Here is a 12,826-nt window from a genome sequence, read left to right on the forward strand (position 1 = left end):
TCAGAGCAGTGAGCAGACAGAGAGAAGTCTACCTGGACATGGATCACCTGCTGTTGCTGCTGTTGCTGTGGAGCTCAGGTAAGAGTCTGGTTTAAAGAGTTGCTCAAAGAATTCACTGATTTGATTGGATGTTTTCGCTTACTCAGACCTGCTGTGTGCACGCTGAGAAAATCAAATATATGCAAATATATCAGTAACACAAATATGAATGATCTCAGGGTCATCTTGGTGTAGATTAAAGTTTCAGTTACTGTATGAACGCTGAGCCAAAATCATCACTCTGATATCCCAGATGAGAAGGGGACTAGTGCAAAGCAGCTTGATGGCTCCAACAAGACCAGGACACATTTCCAATGCTGCTGCTAGAATCCTAACAGGAATGGGTTACTGCAACTCTTAGATCTGTGCTGCAGCTTCCATTTATATACACTTAAGCTCAACAGAAGCACAATCAGAAAAAGCTTTACCCACCTCTATAAAATCTCATTTTGTGGATATTTGATTTGAGCAGAGCAAAATAAACGCCTAAAACTGCAACTCTTCATTTTCTCTCTCTTAAATTGAGTTCTGTTGACACAAGAAAACAATCGTTTGTTCAAATTTCTCACACATCTCCTAAAGCACAACAAGAAATGGTGTTTCTTTGACCGAAGGTAACAAACTGTTCTGAAGGAGTTCACATATTAACTTTACGATAGTTTGAACATACATGCCGTTTATGTCTTTGGTTGAACCCATTTTTGCCTTCAGAGCTGCAGTAATTCTTCATGGTACAGATTCAACGGGGTGCTGGAAATAATCCTCAGAGATTTTGGTCCATTTGACATGACAGCATCGCACAGTTGCTGCAGCCATGATGAGAATCTCCTGTTCACCACATCCCAAAGATGCTCTGCTCTCTCACCTTCCTTTTATTTCTAGCTAACTGATCATGTGCAGAGGAATGATTTATGTGAAGAGTTTCAGTCAGGATTCAGAATTCATCACAGTGCAGAAACAGCATTAGTGAAGGCTACAAATGATCTTCTTATGGCCTTGAAGTGACTGTTGTTGTGATTTGGCCCTATGTAAATAAAACTGAACTGATCTGAACTGAATAGAAATGCCTATAAGTAGCTGAAACAGCTGGGCCCAGTAACGGCTTTTAAGTAATGCCTGATTGTTCATATTTAAGATTGGGTACACTATGGACGTAAAAGAATGGACATGGTCAGCATCAATACTCAGGTTGGCTGTGGTGTTAAACCAATGCTCTGTTGGTACCAAGGAGCCCAAACTGTCCCAAGAAAATATTCCCCACACCATTACACCACCTCCAGACTGAACCACTGATGCAAGGCAGGATGGATCCATGCATTCATGTTGTTTACACCAAATTCTGACTCAACCATCTGAATGCTGCAGAAGAAATCATCAGGCCAGGCAACATTTTTCATTTGTTGCCCACTTTATGGTGAACCCATATGAAATGTAGCCTCAGTTTCCTGTTCTTGCTGAAGCAGAAGTACAGTGCAGTTTTTCTTGTTGCACAAGAACAACACTGAACTCCTCTACAAAATAATTTCCTTAATCAGCTCATACATGCACCAAAAAGGAAACAGCTGGAGATGGCCCTTAAAGCCCCAAACCTTTCATTTGTATTAAAACAGAGTTCATGTTTCTTTTTTTTAGGTTTGTTTGATGTTGTATGAATTTGATATGAGTATGTGTGCATAATTTAAAATAATTTGTCAAAATAAAAGTCTATATAGATGATTGTTCATCTTCCACACACTCTTATGTTCACTACCATTAGCTCAGTAGAGAAAACCAGACTTTAATAAGCAGACATTAATAAGACAGTTGATAAAAACAGTAACAGTAGGAGACAAGCAGCGTAAACGAGGCTGAGTGATGAGGGGATAAAATTAAAACATTTCTCTTTTTTCCCATTGGCTCTGTTACATGTTAAAAATGAATGATAACATTTTGATTTGAATGGAAACTTTTATTTTTATTTATTTACATCTTCTCATTTCTTTTTAGTTCTAAAGCACTTTGAATAATCTCAACACACTGACATTGCACGCACGCACACGCACGCGCGCACGCGAGAGATGGCACACACACACACATGCTCATATCTGATGATCAAAGGAAAATAACAGTTTTCCTTTAAGCCAACATCGACCTCTGACTGTGAGTGATGGAGGTGATGCAGCCATATAACACAGAGGAGAAGGCGACTCTTATCTCTCTCAGATTCACTGCAGGGAATTCAATTCAAGTAGCACAGCTGAAAACATGCTGAGAGCGCCCTCTTCTGGATGTTTGGAGGTCTCACGAGGGGGTCAATTCCCACCCCCTGGATGGATGTGAATGTGCTCAGAAAGCATGTGTACTTCTTTAGACTCAAAGAAAGGTTATTGTGCTGCAGTTTTACTCTGATGTGCTAGAAAATAAAATGACAGATTCTCAGATTCATGATTCTGTCTGACTGCATTGCTCCTTTTATTAATTCCACTCATGACCATTTAAAATGCACTGTTCATTCCACACATGTAGTTTGCACTCATTGATCTGGCACATGCATGAAGTTAAAGCTTGCAGTTCAGATGTGCTCAGGTACGAGGATTTGTATTCTATCAGAGGGTGTAGTTTACTCCACCTGCCTTTCTCCTCTTTCTTCTAAGCTTGGGTCGTCTTTCTTCATCCCTGCCAGCACTGAATGAATTTACTGCAGCTGTTTCTGTGCTCATAGAAAATGTTTGACAGCAGAACCTCAAAGAGTTTGTTCTTCTTGGGCTGAGCTTCGATCAAAGTCCTGCTTCATGCTGATGGTTTCCTTGATTTTCTCTTCAGGAGTCCGAGCTGAAGGGAAACACAATTCAACAGGTAAACAGAGACCTCTGAGAAAAATAAAGACTCTGCATCAGCAGGAAAGTCTGACTTTAATCTTTGTAAATTCATTTCTTTACTGATGACTCTCTGCTTTCTGTTCAGAGTTTGATGATGTCAGGTTGGTGGGAGGAGTCAGTCGCTGTGCAGGTATACTGGAGGTGAAACATCTGGAAGAATGGAGACAAGTGGATTTCTTTAACTGGACCCTGAAGGCAGCAGCTGTTGTCTGTGCACATCTGCACTGTGGCTCTGCTCTTACTTATAAATGGAGAGTACAGAACGACACATCTGTGTGGAAGATTAAACCAGATTGTGTTGAGTCTGGATCTAGTCTGATGGAGTGTGCAACATCAGATTATTCTACTGTACTCCTGCATCTCACCTGTTCAGGTGAGCCCATTAGTGACATAATCTGTGTAACATCATGTTGACCGGGTTGACACCTACACCAGCTTTCTTAGCTGATGGTTTCCAGTTTCCTACTGGCCACAACTTTCAGGTCATCAGTTTCTCCTTCACCCTGAGCAGTTCTTTAAATGGTGATGGTTATATCTTTGGGTTTTATTCAGGTTAATTAGTCTTGAAGGAACAATTCAATTCAGTTCAATTTTATTTGTATAGTGGCAAATCACAACAAACTATGGCTTCAAGGTGCTTTATACTGTATGGACCCCACAGTAATTACAGAGAAAACCCAACAGTCAAAACGACCCCTTATGAGCAGCACTTGGTGACAGTGGGAAGGAAAAACTGACTTTTAACTGGAAGAAACCTCCAGCAGTTCCAGGCTCAGGGAGGGGGAGCTGAGGGGAGAGAGACAGAGATTAATAATAACTAATGATTAAATACAGAGTGGGGTATAAACAGAGCTAAAAGAGGTGAATGAAAAAAGACACTCAGTGCATCATTGGAATGCTCCAGCAGCCTAGGCCTATAGCAGCATAACTAAGGGATGGTTCAGGGTCACCTGATCCAGCCCTAACTATAAGCTTGATCATAAAGGAAAGTTTTAAGCCTAATCTTAAAAGTAGAGAGGGTGTCTGTCTCCTGAATCCAAGCTGGGAGCTGGTTCCACAGAAGAGGGGCCTGAAAGCTGAAGGCTCTGCCTCCCATTCTACTCTTAAGTATCCTAGGAACCACAAGTAAGCCAGCAGTCTGAGAGCGAAGTGCTCTGTTGGGGTGATATGGGACTATGAGGTCTTTGAGATAAGATGGGGCCTGATTATTCAAGACCTTGTAGGTGAGGAGAAGGATTTTAAATTCTATTCTAGATTTAACAGGGAGCCAATGAAGAGAAGCCAATATGGGAGAAATCTGCTCTCTCTTTCTAGTCCCTGTCAGTACTCTAGCTGCAGCATTTTGGATCAGCTGAAGGCTTTTCAGGGAGCTTTTAGGACAGCCTGATAATAATGAATTACAATAGTCCAGCATAGAAGTAATAAATGCATGAATGAGCTTTTCAGCATCACTCTGAGAAAGGATGTTTCTAATTTTAGAAATATTGCGCAAATGGAAAAAATCAGTCCTAAATATTTGTTTAATATGTGCATTGAAGGACATATCCTGGTCAAAAATGACTCCAAGATTTCTCACAGTGTTACTGGAAGCCAAAGTAATGCCACCCAGAGTAAGTAAGTTTTATCTTCAAGAGTCTAAACAAATACCAGCAGTGCTGAAAGCAGCCGAACATGAAGATAAATCTTTGAGATGGTTATGAATAATTTTTTCTCTAATGTCTAAAATTTTATATGTAAAGAAATCCATGAAGTCACTACTAGTTAAAGTGAAAGGAATACTCAGCTCTACAGAGCTCTGACTCTTTGTCAGCCTGGCTACAGTGCTGAAAACAAACCTGGGGTTCTTCTTATTTTCTTCAATTAATGATGAGCAGTAAGATGTCCTAGCTTTACGGAGGGCTTTTTTATAGAGCAACAAACTCTTTTCAACATCTGCTAAATTAGTGAGAATAGAGAAATCTCCAGATGATGATCTCTCTGTGTGATCTTCTCTGATCTCTCTGTGTGATCTTCTCTGATCTCTCTATGTGATCTTCTCTGATCTCTCTGTGTGATCTTCTCTGATCTCTCTGTGTGATCTTCTCTGATCTCTCTGTGTGATCTTCTCTGATCTCTCTGTGTGATCTTCTCTGATCTCTCTGTGTGATCTTCTCTGATCTCTCTTTGTGATCTTCTCTGATCTCTCTGTGTGATCTTCTCTGATCTCTCTGTGTGACCTTCTCTGATCTCTCCAGACTCTGTCAGGCTGCTGAATGGTTCCAGTCTGTGTTCAGGCAGACTGGAGGTGAAGTCTAACCAGAGCTGGTCCTCAATGTGTGAAGCTGACTTTGACCAGCAGGATGCAGAGGTGGTCTGTAGGGAGCTTGGCTGTGGGCCTCCTTCGGTCCTCCAGGGGGCGCTCTATGGAGAAGTGGAGGCTCCGGTGTGGAGCAGAGAGTTCCAGTGTGGAGGCCATGAGTCTGCTCTCCTGGACTGTAGAAGCTCAGGCTCAGCTAGAAGCAGCTGCTCACCTGGCAAAGCTGTTGGACTCACCTGCTCAGGTAGAAGAGGAGCTGCAGCTTTGATTTGGTTCAAACTCACTTTATTCTGTTACTGATGACTCTCTGCTTTCTGCTCAGAGCCTGTCAGATTGGTGGGAGGAGCCAGCCGCTGTGCAGGTACACTGGAGGTGAAACATCTGGGAGAATGGACACCAGTGGAGGGCTCTGACTGGACCATTAAGGAAGCAGCTGTTGTCTGTGAACATCTGGATTGTGGCTCTGCTGTTTCTGTAAGATGGAGCGAGTCCCCTAGTGTCTTTATATTGACAGCAAGCTCTGACTGTGTTACATCTGGATCTAGTCTACTGGAGTGTGCAACACTGAAAGTATCACTCACCATGATAAATCTCCAGTGCACAGGTAAGCCTGTCAATCCAATCAAAATAATTTTCTTCATCTGGATCTAAACTACAGTGTGTGTCAGTGATGCCATCTGCCTCATGTGGTTGGAGTCAGAGGAAAGAAAAGATAGAAAAGAAAATGATCACAGTGGTGAGGGCATTAAATATATATCAGAAAGATCCAGAGTCAGATATCTGTAGAGTATTGCAGACAGGGCATGAATGACCTGCAATAGTGCTATATAAACAAAGAAAGGGGAGTAGAGTAGAGATGGATCCAGTGTGTCATGGAAGCCATCCAGCAGATGAGTTGATAGTATAACTTCAAGAAATAGGTGTCAGTCTCAACTCTCTGGGGGCCAGTCTTGGTGGGTCACACTCCTGTAAGATTACCACTGCCAGTTCAGAGGCACTGTCCTCTGAATTGGCAGAGTGGGGTGGTCACTCATATCTTCATGAAAGTTGACTGCAGAGTATCTTCCAGCTTCAGGGACATCACAGTCCTCCCTCAGAAGGTCCTAGACAGGAGATTCCATCTGTTAGTTGAACCTCAGATTCTAGAGGAACGATGCAGGTTTCATCCTGGTTGTGGAGCACTGGACCATCTCTTTATCCTCCTGAGAATATTAAAGGCTACATGGGAGTTTGGCCGACCAGTCCACATGTGTTTTGTGGAGTTGGAGAAGACATTCAAACATGTTCATGTGGGTGTCCTGTGGGGGATGTTTCAGGAGTATGGGGTATTGAAACTCAACAGATACACAATAATAATAAAGTTTTACTTACCTCAGTAATATCTCATTTCATGAATGTTTGATTTGAACAGAGCAAAATAAATGCTTAAAACTCCAACTGTTAATTTTATCTTAAATTCATCCTCACAGTTCCTTTGACGCATCTAACAAACATTAGTCAGAAACATAAGATATTAAAACCATGTCACAGATTTTTGACAACTTTTACTTCTATTAAAGTTTCCACATCAAGAATCGAGACAAACAAATCAACATCTATTTAATTTTAATCATTAGTCATTAATCTCTGGCTCTCTCTTCTTTTGTCCTGTCTCCCCTCAGCCCCCCCTCAGCAGATGACCCCCCCCCCCTGAGCCTGGTTCTGATGGAGGTTTCTTCCTGTTAAAAAGGAGTTTTTCCTTCCCACTGTCACCAAGTGCTGCTCATAGGGGGTCGTTTTGACTGTTGGGTTTTCTCTGTATTATTGTAGGGTCTTTACCCACAATACAAAGTGCCTTGAGGCGACTTTTGTGATTTGGCACTATATAAATAACACGGAATTGAAACTGAATGGTTTTAGCGTAACTAGGAAATAACAAAACTCAGTGAAAACAGCTAAACACAAAACACTGGGCACGTGGCTCAGGACCATGACACTGTGTGGGTGGATGGTTTATCAGGATTTAGTAATCCTAAAGTCGGAGCAGTCTGCAGGGTCAGTTTTAAGTCATGAAAGCTTTGGCAGCATCTTCAGTCCAGTCTAGTCTGTCATGTGCAGTCAGTCCCCTCCCATGTATCATTGCTGACAGTGGAGCCTCTCGCGCAGAGTATCCACTGACAGCAATATGACGTCATGCCAAGAAAACTCATCATTTGTTTCTTTGTTTGTGGTTTTGGGATGGATTGAATCGCTGCAATCCTTTTTGTGGAGAGGGACTGACCGTCTGATGAGATCACGTGTCCCAGATAGGCGACCTTCTCCGAAGCCCACTGTAATTTGGAGAGGCTCACCTTGTGACCGTTTTCAGTGCGGTATTTTAACAACTCTCTTGTGTCTGTCTCGCAGGCCTGCTTAGAAGGGGAATAGATCAGCAAATCATCAACATATTGCAACAATGTGGAACCCTGTGGAACCTGACAGGTTTTCTTTCAGTGCACTGTTGAAAACTGTGGGGGCCTCATTCAGGCCCATGGGGCAACGTGTCCAAGTATAACTTTTCCCTTGGAAAGAGAAAGCAAACCAAAGCTGACTGGCAGGATGAACCTTTATACTGAAAAACACATTAGCCAGATCAATCACAGAAAAGTATTTGCTTTCTGGTGGAACTTGTGCCAATATGGTGTGGGGGTTGGGAACTTCAGGTGCCCTGGCATGTATTGCTGCATTCACTGCTTGAAGATCTTGCACAAAGCTCCATTCTTCAGGCTGCCCTTTGTCCCTTATTTTTTTTACAGGAAATATTGGTGTGCGCACTGGGCTGTCCTCACAGGGGATGATCACTCCTGCCTTCACTAAAGAGTTGAACACAGGAGTAATACCCTTAACAGCTTCTGGCTTTAATGGATACTCATGCTTACATGGTCTGAAGTCAGACTTAGGAGTCACCACCAAAGGGGGGGCACCTTTCATTTCCCCCACATCATATTTACTGGTTGCCCACAAGTGCTCCGGGATATCACGCAGTTCTGGAGAGTCTGGGGTCAGCTGGGATGGTTCCACCTGCTGGACATAAAGACAAGTTTTTGTTAGCAGCTGCACAGTCCTCATAACACAAACTACTGCTGTCAGGTGCTTCTCAAACACCCCATTGCAGTGTTTTACTCCTGGAATGTCAGTTTCTTCCCATTGTTTGAACTGTTGCACTCGTTTTAGCCACGGCCCCAAATCTTGCCGATCATCTTGTTCAGCTTTGGAAAGAGAAACATGTGGAATGCTGTCATGATGCTGTTTTGTTCATCTGTGAGAATAATTTTAGCTGCACATCTATCTTTAGTCCAAAACACACTGTCTATTCGTTCTCTCAGTGTTCTGCCTCTCTCTGTACCACTCTATCTCAAACTGCTCATCAGCTCCCTCACACACATGTGCTGTTACATGTAATGAGTCTGCTGCCCTGTAATCAGATGTGTGTGTGTGTGTGTGTGTGTGTGTGTGCGTGTGTGTGCGTGTGTGTGTGTGTGTGTGTGTGTGTGTGTGTGTGCGTGTGTGTGTGCGGGTGTGTGTGGGTGTGTGTGTGTGTGTTCGCGTGTGTGCGTCTGTGTGTGTGTGTGTGTGTGTGTGTGTGTGTGCGTGTGTGTGTGTGCGCGTGTGTGTGCGTGTGTGTGTGTGTGTGTGTGTGTTCGCGTGTGTGCGTCTGTGTGTGTGTGTGTGTGTGTGTGTGTGTGTGTGTGTGTGCGTCTGTGTGTGTGTGTGAGTGTGTGTGTGTGTGTGTGTGCGCGTCTGTGCGTCTGTGTGTGTGTGTGTGTGTGTGTGTGTGTGTGTGCGCGTGTGTGTGTGTGTGTGTGTATCTTGTTTTCATCCTTTACGTTTTGATGCGATGTCTGGGTACCCTTCCCTTTCTCAGCCTCCGCCCCGAGTCCGTCAGCCCCAGTTTCCTGCTTTTCAGGGCAGTAGCTCCTGTAGCTCCGCACTGAACACGGCTCTTTCTACCCCCCCACCCCAACTTCTTTCCCTCCAGCTCCTCTCTGCCTCTCCCACGGCCTCTCCCACGTCCTGCAGTGCTCCGTGTTTGTGCCAACTGGAGTTTTCCTTCAGTTTTGACTTTCCTCTTGTTATCTCGCTCCATTTCTTCCTTTGCCATTTTTTCTCCATGAATGGCAAATCTCTCAACCTCAGACAGTCTTGCCAAGTCCCACTGCACACAGTGTTTGTGTACATACGTTTGCACTTCAGGTCTTAGTCCTTTCACAAAGCGATCTCTGAGATGTACTTCCCAGTTTGTGATTTGGGGTGCGTGTCTCCATCCTGCCGCCGGGGTGTCCAAACCGCTGTGTTTTGAATGTTTTTCCATCAGACGGTTTAGATAATCCACTGTCTCATTGTCCTGCTGAACACAGGCAGATACCTTGGAAAGGTTTAATCTCCATGGCCATGCAGTAGTGAAGTTGTCACAGTTATGGCGTTGGCATATGCTGCTCGTCCCCCAGTTAAGTTTGGGGCGACATTGTTATCCGGCCAGCCGTTGCTGACGCTTGACCAGACGCTTTGTCCCCATTTTAAAATGATCAGTCTTTTTATCTCTGCTGTTGTTGGTTTAAACTCCACAAGAAAGGAACAGAACTGGGCCACAAAGTCCTCGCTGTCCTCTTTGGGGTCTGGAAGGTGTTCTGCGGCTTCTCTCATATCATTTTCAGGCCACGGTCGGTAAACCAAAGCTATATTTCCATCTGTACCCATAACTTCAATCATGGGCACGGTCGTAATGCTGTCATCCAAACTGATAGCCTGTTCACTCATTCCTGGATTAAATTCTGTTCCCGATCTGGTGACATGAGGGGACAGAGGTGGTGCAGTTGCTCCAGCAATCTCTCGTGTAGGCTGGGGGAGGTTGGTTAGCAGTGATGCTTGTTTTCTAAGGTCAGAGTAAGGTGGAGGTGAAGCTGCGTTGGGTTCTCCCCGGTCTGATACTGGATAACATGATGTTGGTTGTGTTGGTCTGTTGTTTTGATCCAGGTCCAGGTCTACCCTGCTTTTGACACACTGAGACACTTGATTAGTAACATTTCTTGACCCGTCCACACTTTCTCTCCCTGAGTTTTGCTTCATCCAGCCACAAAAAAAAGCTTTCCATTCTGCATGAAAAGGAACAAACTTCTTTTTTTTCTTCAATTGTTTGACTTTTTCTGTCTTCACTTTCTCTTTTTTCTAGTGATTGTTTTAGTGCATTTAATTTCCTTATACTAAAGGACCCTTCTTCTGGAAACCCATGTTCTTTTACCCACACATTAAATTGCTGCAAAATTTCCTCACCATGTTTGTTCTTCATAAATTGCACATTTGGACTGTTTTGGTTATACTTCATTTGTGCCGGCTTTTCTGTTTTGGATTTTGAGTTCCCCATTTAGTTCCTGGCGGTATTCACTTTAATCTCAGAGAGCCACTCTCTAGATTTTCAAACACATCAATGCCTATTTGTGATTCGGCCCCAGTAAGTCATCACTTATGTAACCCACAATGCTGTTAACCTGCGTCTGCGCAATCAGCGCAAACCAGCCTTAGTTTGTGTGTGCCCACAGCGATCAGCCCAAATTAAATATGTCAATTTGCGTCTGCTGGTGGCGATCAGCCCAAGTCAACAGTGTTGATCCCAGATCAGCTGTGTTTACAGAACTTTTCTCTGAATGGTGGACCCTCTTACCAAACACAGAACAATTTCAAATTTTAATTTAATATTTGTCCTTAAAATTATAGTACAGTCAGAAAATCAAGTTGGTCTCACCCGCTCTCCACTCTGAGTTCTTTATCAATTAAGATTTCAGCGGTGAACAGTCAACGAACAGTCAATGAGCATAAAATAACCACAGTTCCTTTGTGCTCATTGTGTTGATACAGTCTTGTTCTGTTAGCTGTGGGGAGTTCAAGTTCCCACCACCATGTAGCATCAGCCTGATAATAAGTGCGTTGTGGCCTCGGACACAGCCTACAAAGAAGTTTGTTTCCTCATCTTTGCACACTTGGTCTTTGTACTAGAAAATTACAATTACATACCAAAGAGGTACACAGAGCTTATTAGAGCTGAAAAACAAATTTTCCATTACAGCCTCAGTTGTGGTTATGCAAGTGAAAAGTGAAGCTGCATCAAAGGACACCGTGGTTTCATCGGGATTCAGTGTAAGATTACGGAATTTTTTCGTAAAATCTTGGAGTTTTCATTGTGATGGGATGTGTTACCTACAAGATGGTGGTGAGGTGCTTGGAAATGTTGACCGAGTTTATACTGCTGATAATGGGTCTGAGTGGGACTCCTTTATGGATCTTGGACATGTGGAATTCCTCCATCTCTCATTTCCAAACATTCATTTTGTCACTGACATCACAGGTTTTTTTTTCTCAGTTTCTTAGTGTGACTTGTTCAATATCTTACTGACTTTTTGTATATGAACAATATTAATTTTACTGTACCAGGCTATGTTTTTAATAGGTTAACTGACTTCTGTTTCTACAGAAACAATAACTGTTTTATTTTGGTTGAGCTGGTTTGCAGTGTTTCCCACAGCTTTATATCACCCATTTATACGCTTTGTTAAATACTCATTTAAACTGCTGCCTATTAATTTTATATTTCTTTATCCATCCATCCATTCGCTTCCGCTCATCCTGTTCAGGGTCGAGGGGGGGGGGGGGGGTGGAGCCTATCCCAGCTGTGATGCCATTATTTGCATCTTATTTATCTGATCTTTTGGCTTTAAAGCACTTTGGATAACCTCTGCTTAGAATAACAGACCCACACAGTAACATCACAGACACACACACACACACACACACACACACACACAAACACACACACACACACACACACACACACACACACACACACACACACACACACACACACACACACACACACTCATATCTGATGATCAAAGGAAAGTAACATTTTTTCTTTAAGCCAACATCGACCTCTGACTGTGAGTGATGGAGGTGATGCAGCCATATAACACAGAGGAGAAGGCGACTCTAATCTCTCAGATTCACTGCAGGGAAATCAATTCAAGTAGCACAGCTGAAAACATGCTGAGAGCGCCCTCTTCTGGATGTTTGGAGGTCTCACACGGGGGCCAATTCCCTCCCCCTGGATGGATGTGAATGTGCTCAGAAAGCATGTGTACTTCTTTAGACTCAAAGAAAGGTTATTGTGCTGCGGTTTTACTCTGATGTGCTAGAAAATAAAATGACAGATTCTCAGATTCATGATTCTGTCTGACTGCATTGCTCCTGCTGATTTAACGTATTATTAATTCCACTCAGGACCATTTAAAATGCACTGTTCATTCCACACATGTAGTTTGCACTCATTGATCTGGCACGTGCATGAAGTTAAAGCTTGCAGTTCAGATGTGCTCAGGTACGAGGATTTGTATTCTATCAGAGGGTGTAGTTTACTCCACCTGCCTTTCTCCTCTTTCTTCTAAGCTTGGGTCGTCTTTCTTCATCCCTGCCAGCACTGAATGAATTTACTCAGCTGTTTCTGTGCTGCTAGAAAATGTTTGACAGCAGAACCTCAAAGAGTTTGTTCTTCTTGGGCTGAGCTTCGATCAAAGTCCTGCTTCATGCTGATGGTTTCCTTGATTTTCTCTTCAGGAGTCCGAGCTGA

General features: G+C 43.2%; 1 protein-coding gene across 1 annotated transcript in view; it reads left to right on the top strand.

Moving 5' to 3' along the window:
* LOC115776288 (scavenger receptor cysteine-rich type 1 protein M130-like) overlaps window positions 1-12,826 on the top strand; it is a 216,784-nt gene that overhangs the window by 35,501 nt on the left and 168,457 nt on the right. Inside the window, exon 8 of the mRNA XM_030723904.1 lies at window positions 5,132-5,437. Within this exon, the coding sequence (XP_030579764.1) occupies window positions 5,132-5,437 (306 nt within the window). The remainder of the gene's footprint in view (window positions 1-5,131; window positions 5,438-12,826) is intronic.

The sequence above is a fragment of the Archocentrus centrarchus genome, unplaced genomic scaffold (assembly GCF_007364275.1).
Source record: "Archocentrus centrarchus isolate MPI-CPG fArcCen1 unplaced genomic scaffold, fArcCen1 scaffold_30_ctg1, whole genome shotgun sequence".
Taxonomy (NCBI): domain Eukaryota; kingdom Metazoa; phylum Chordata; class Actinopteri; order Cichliformes; family Cichlidae; genus Archocentrus; species Archocentrus centrarchus.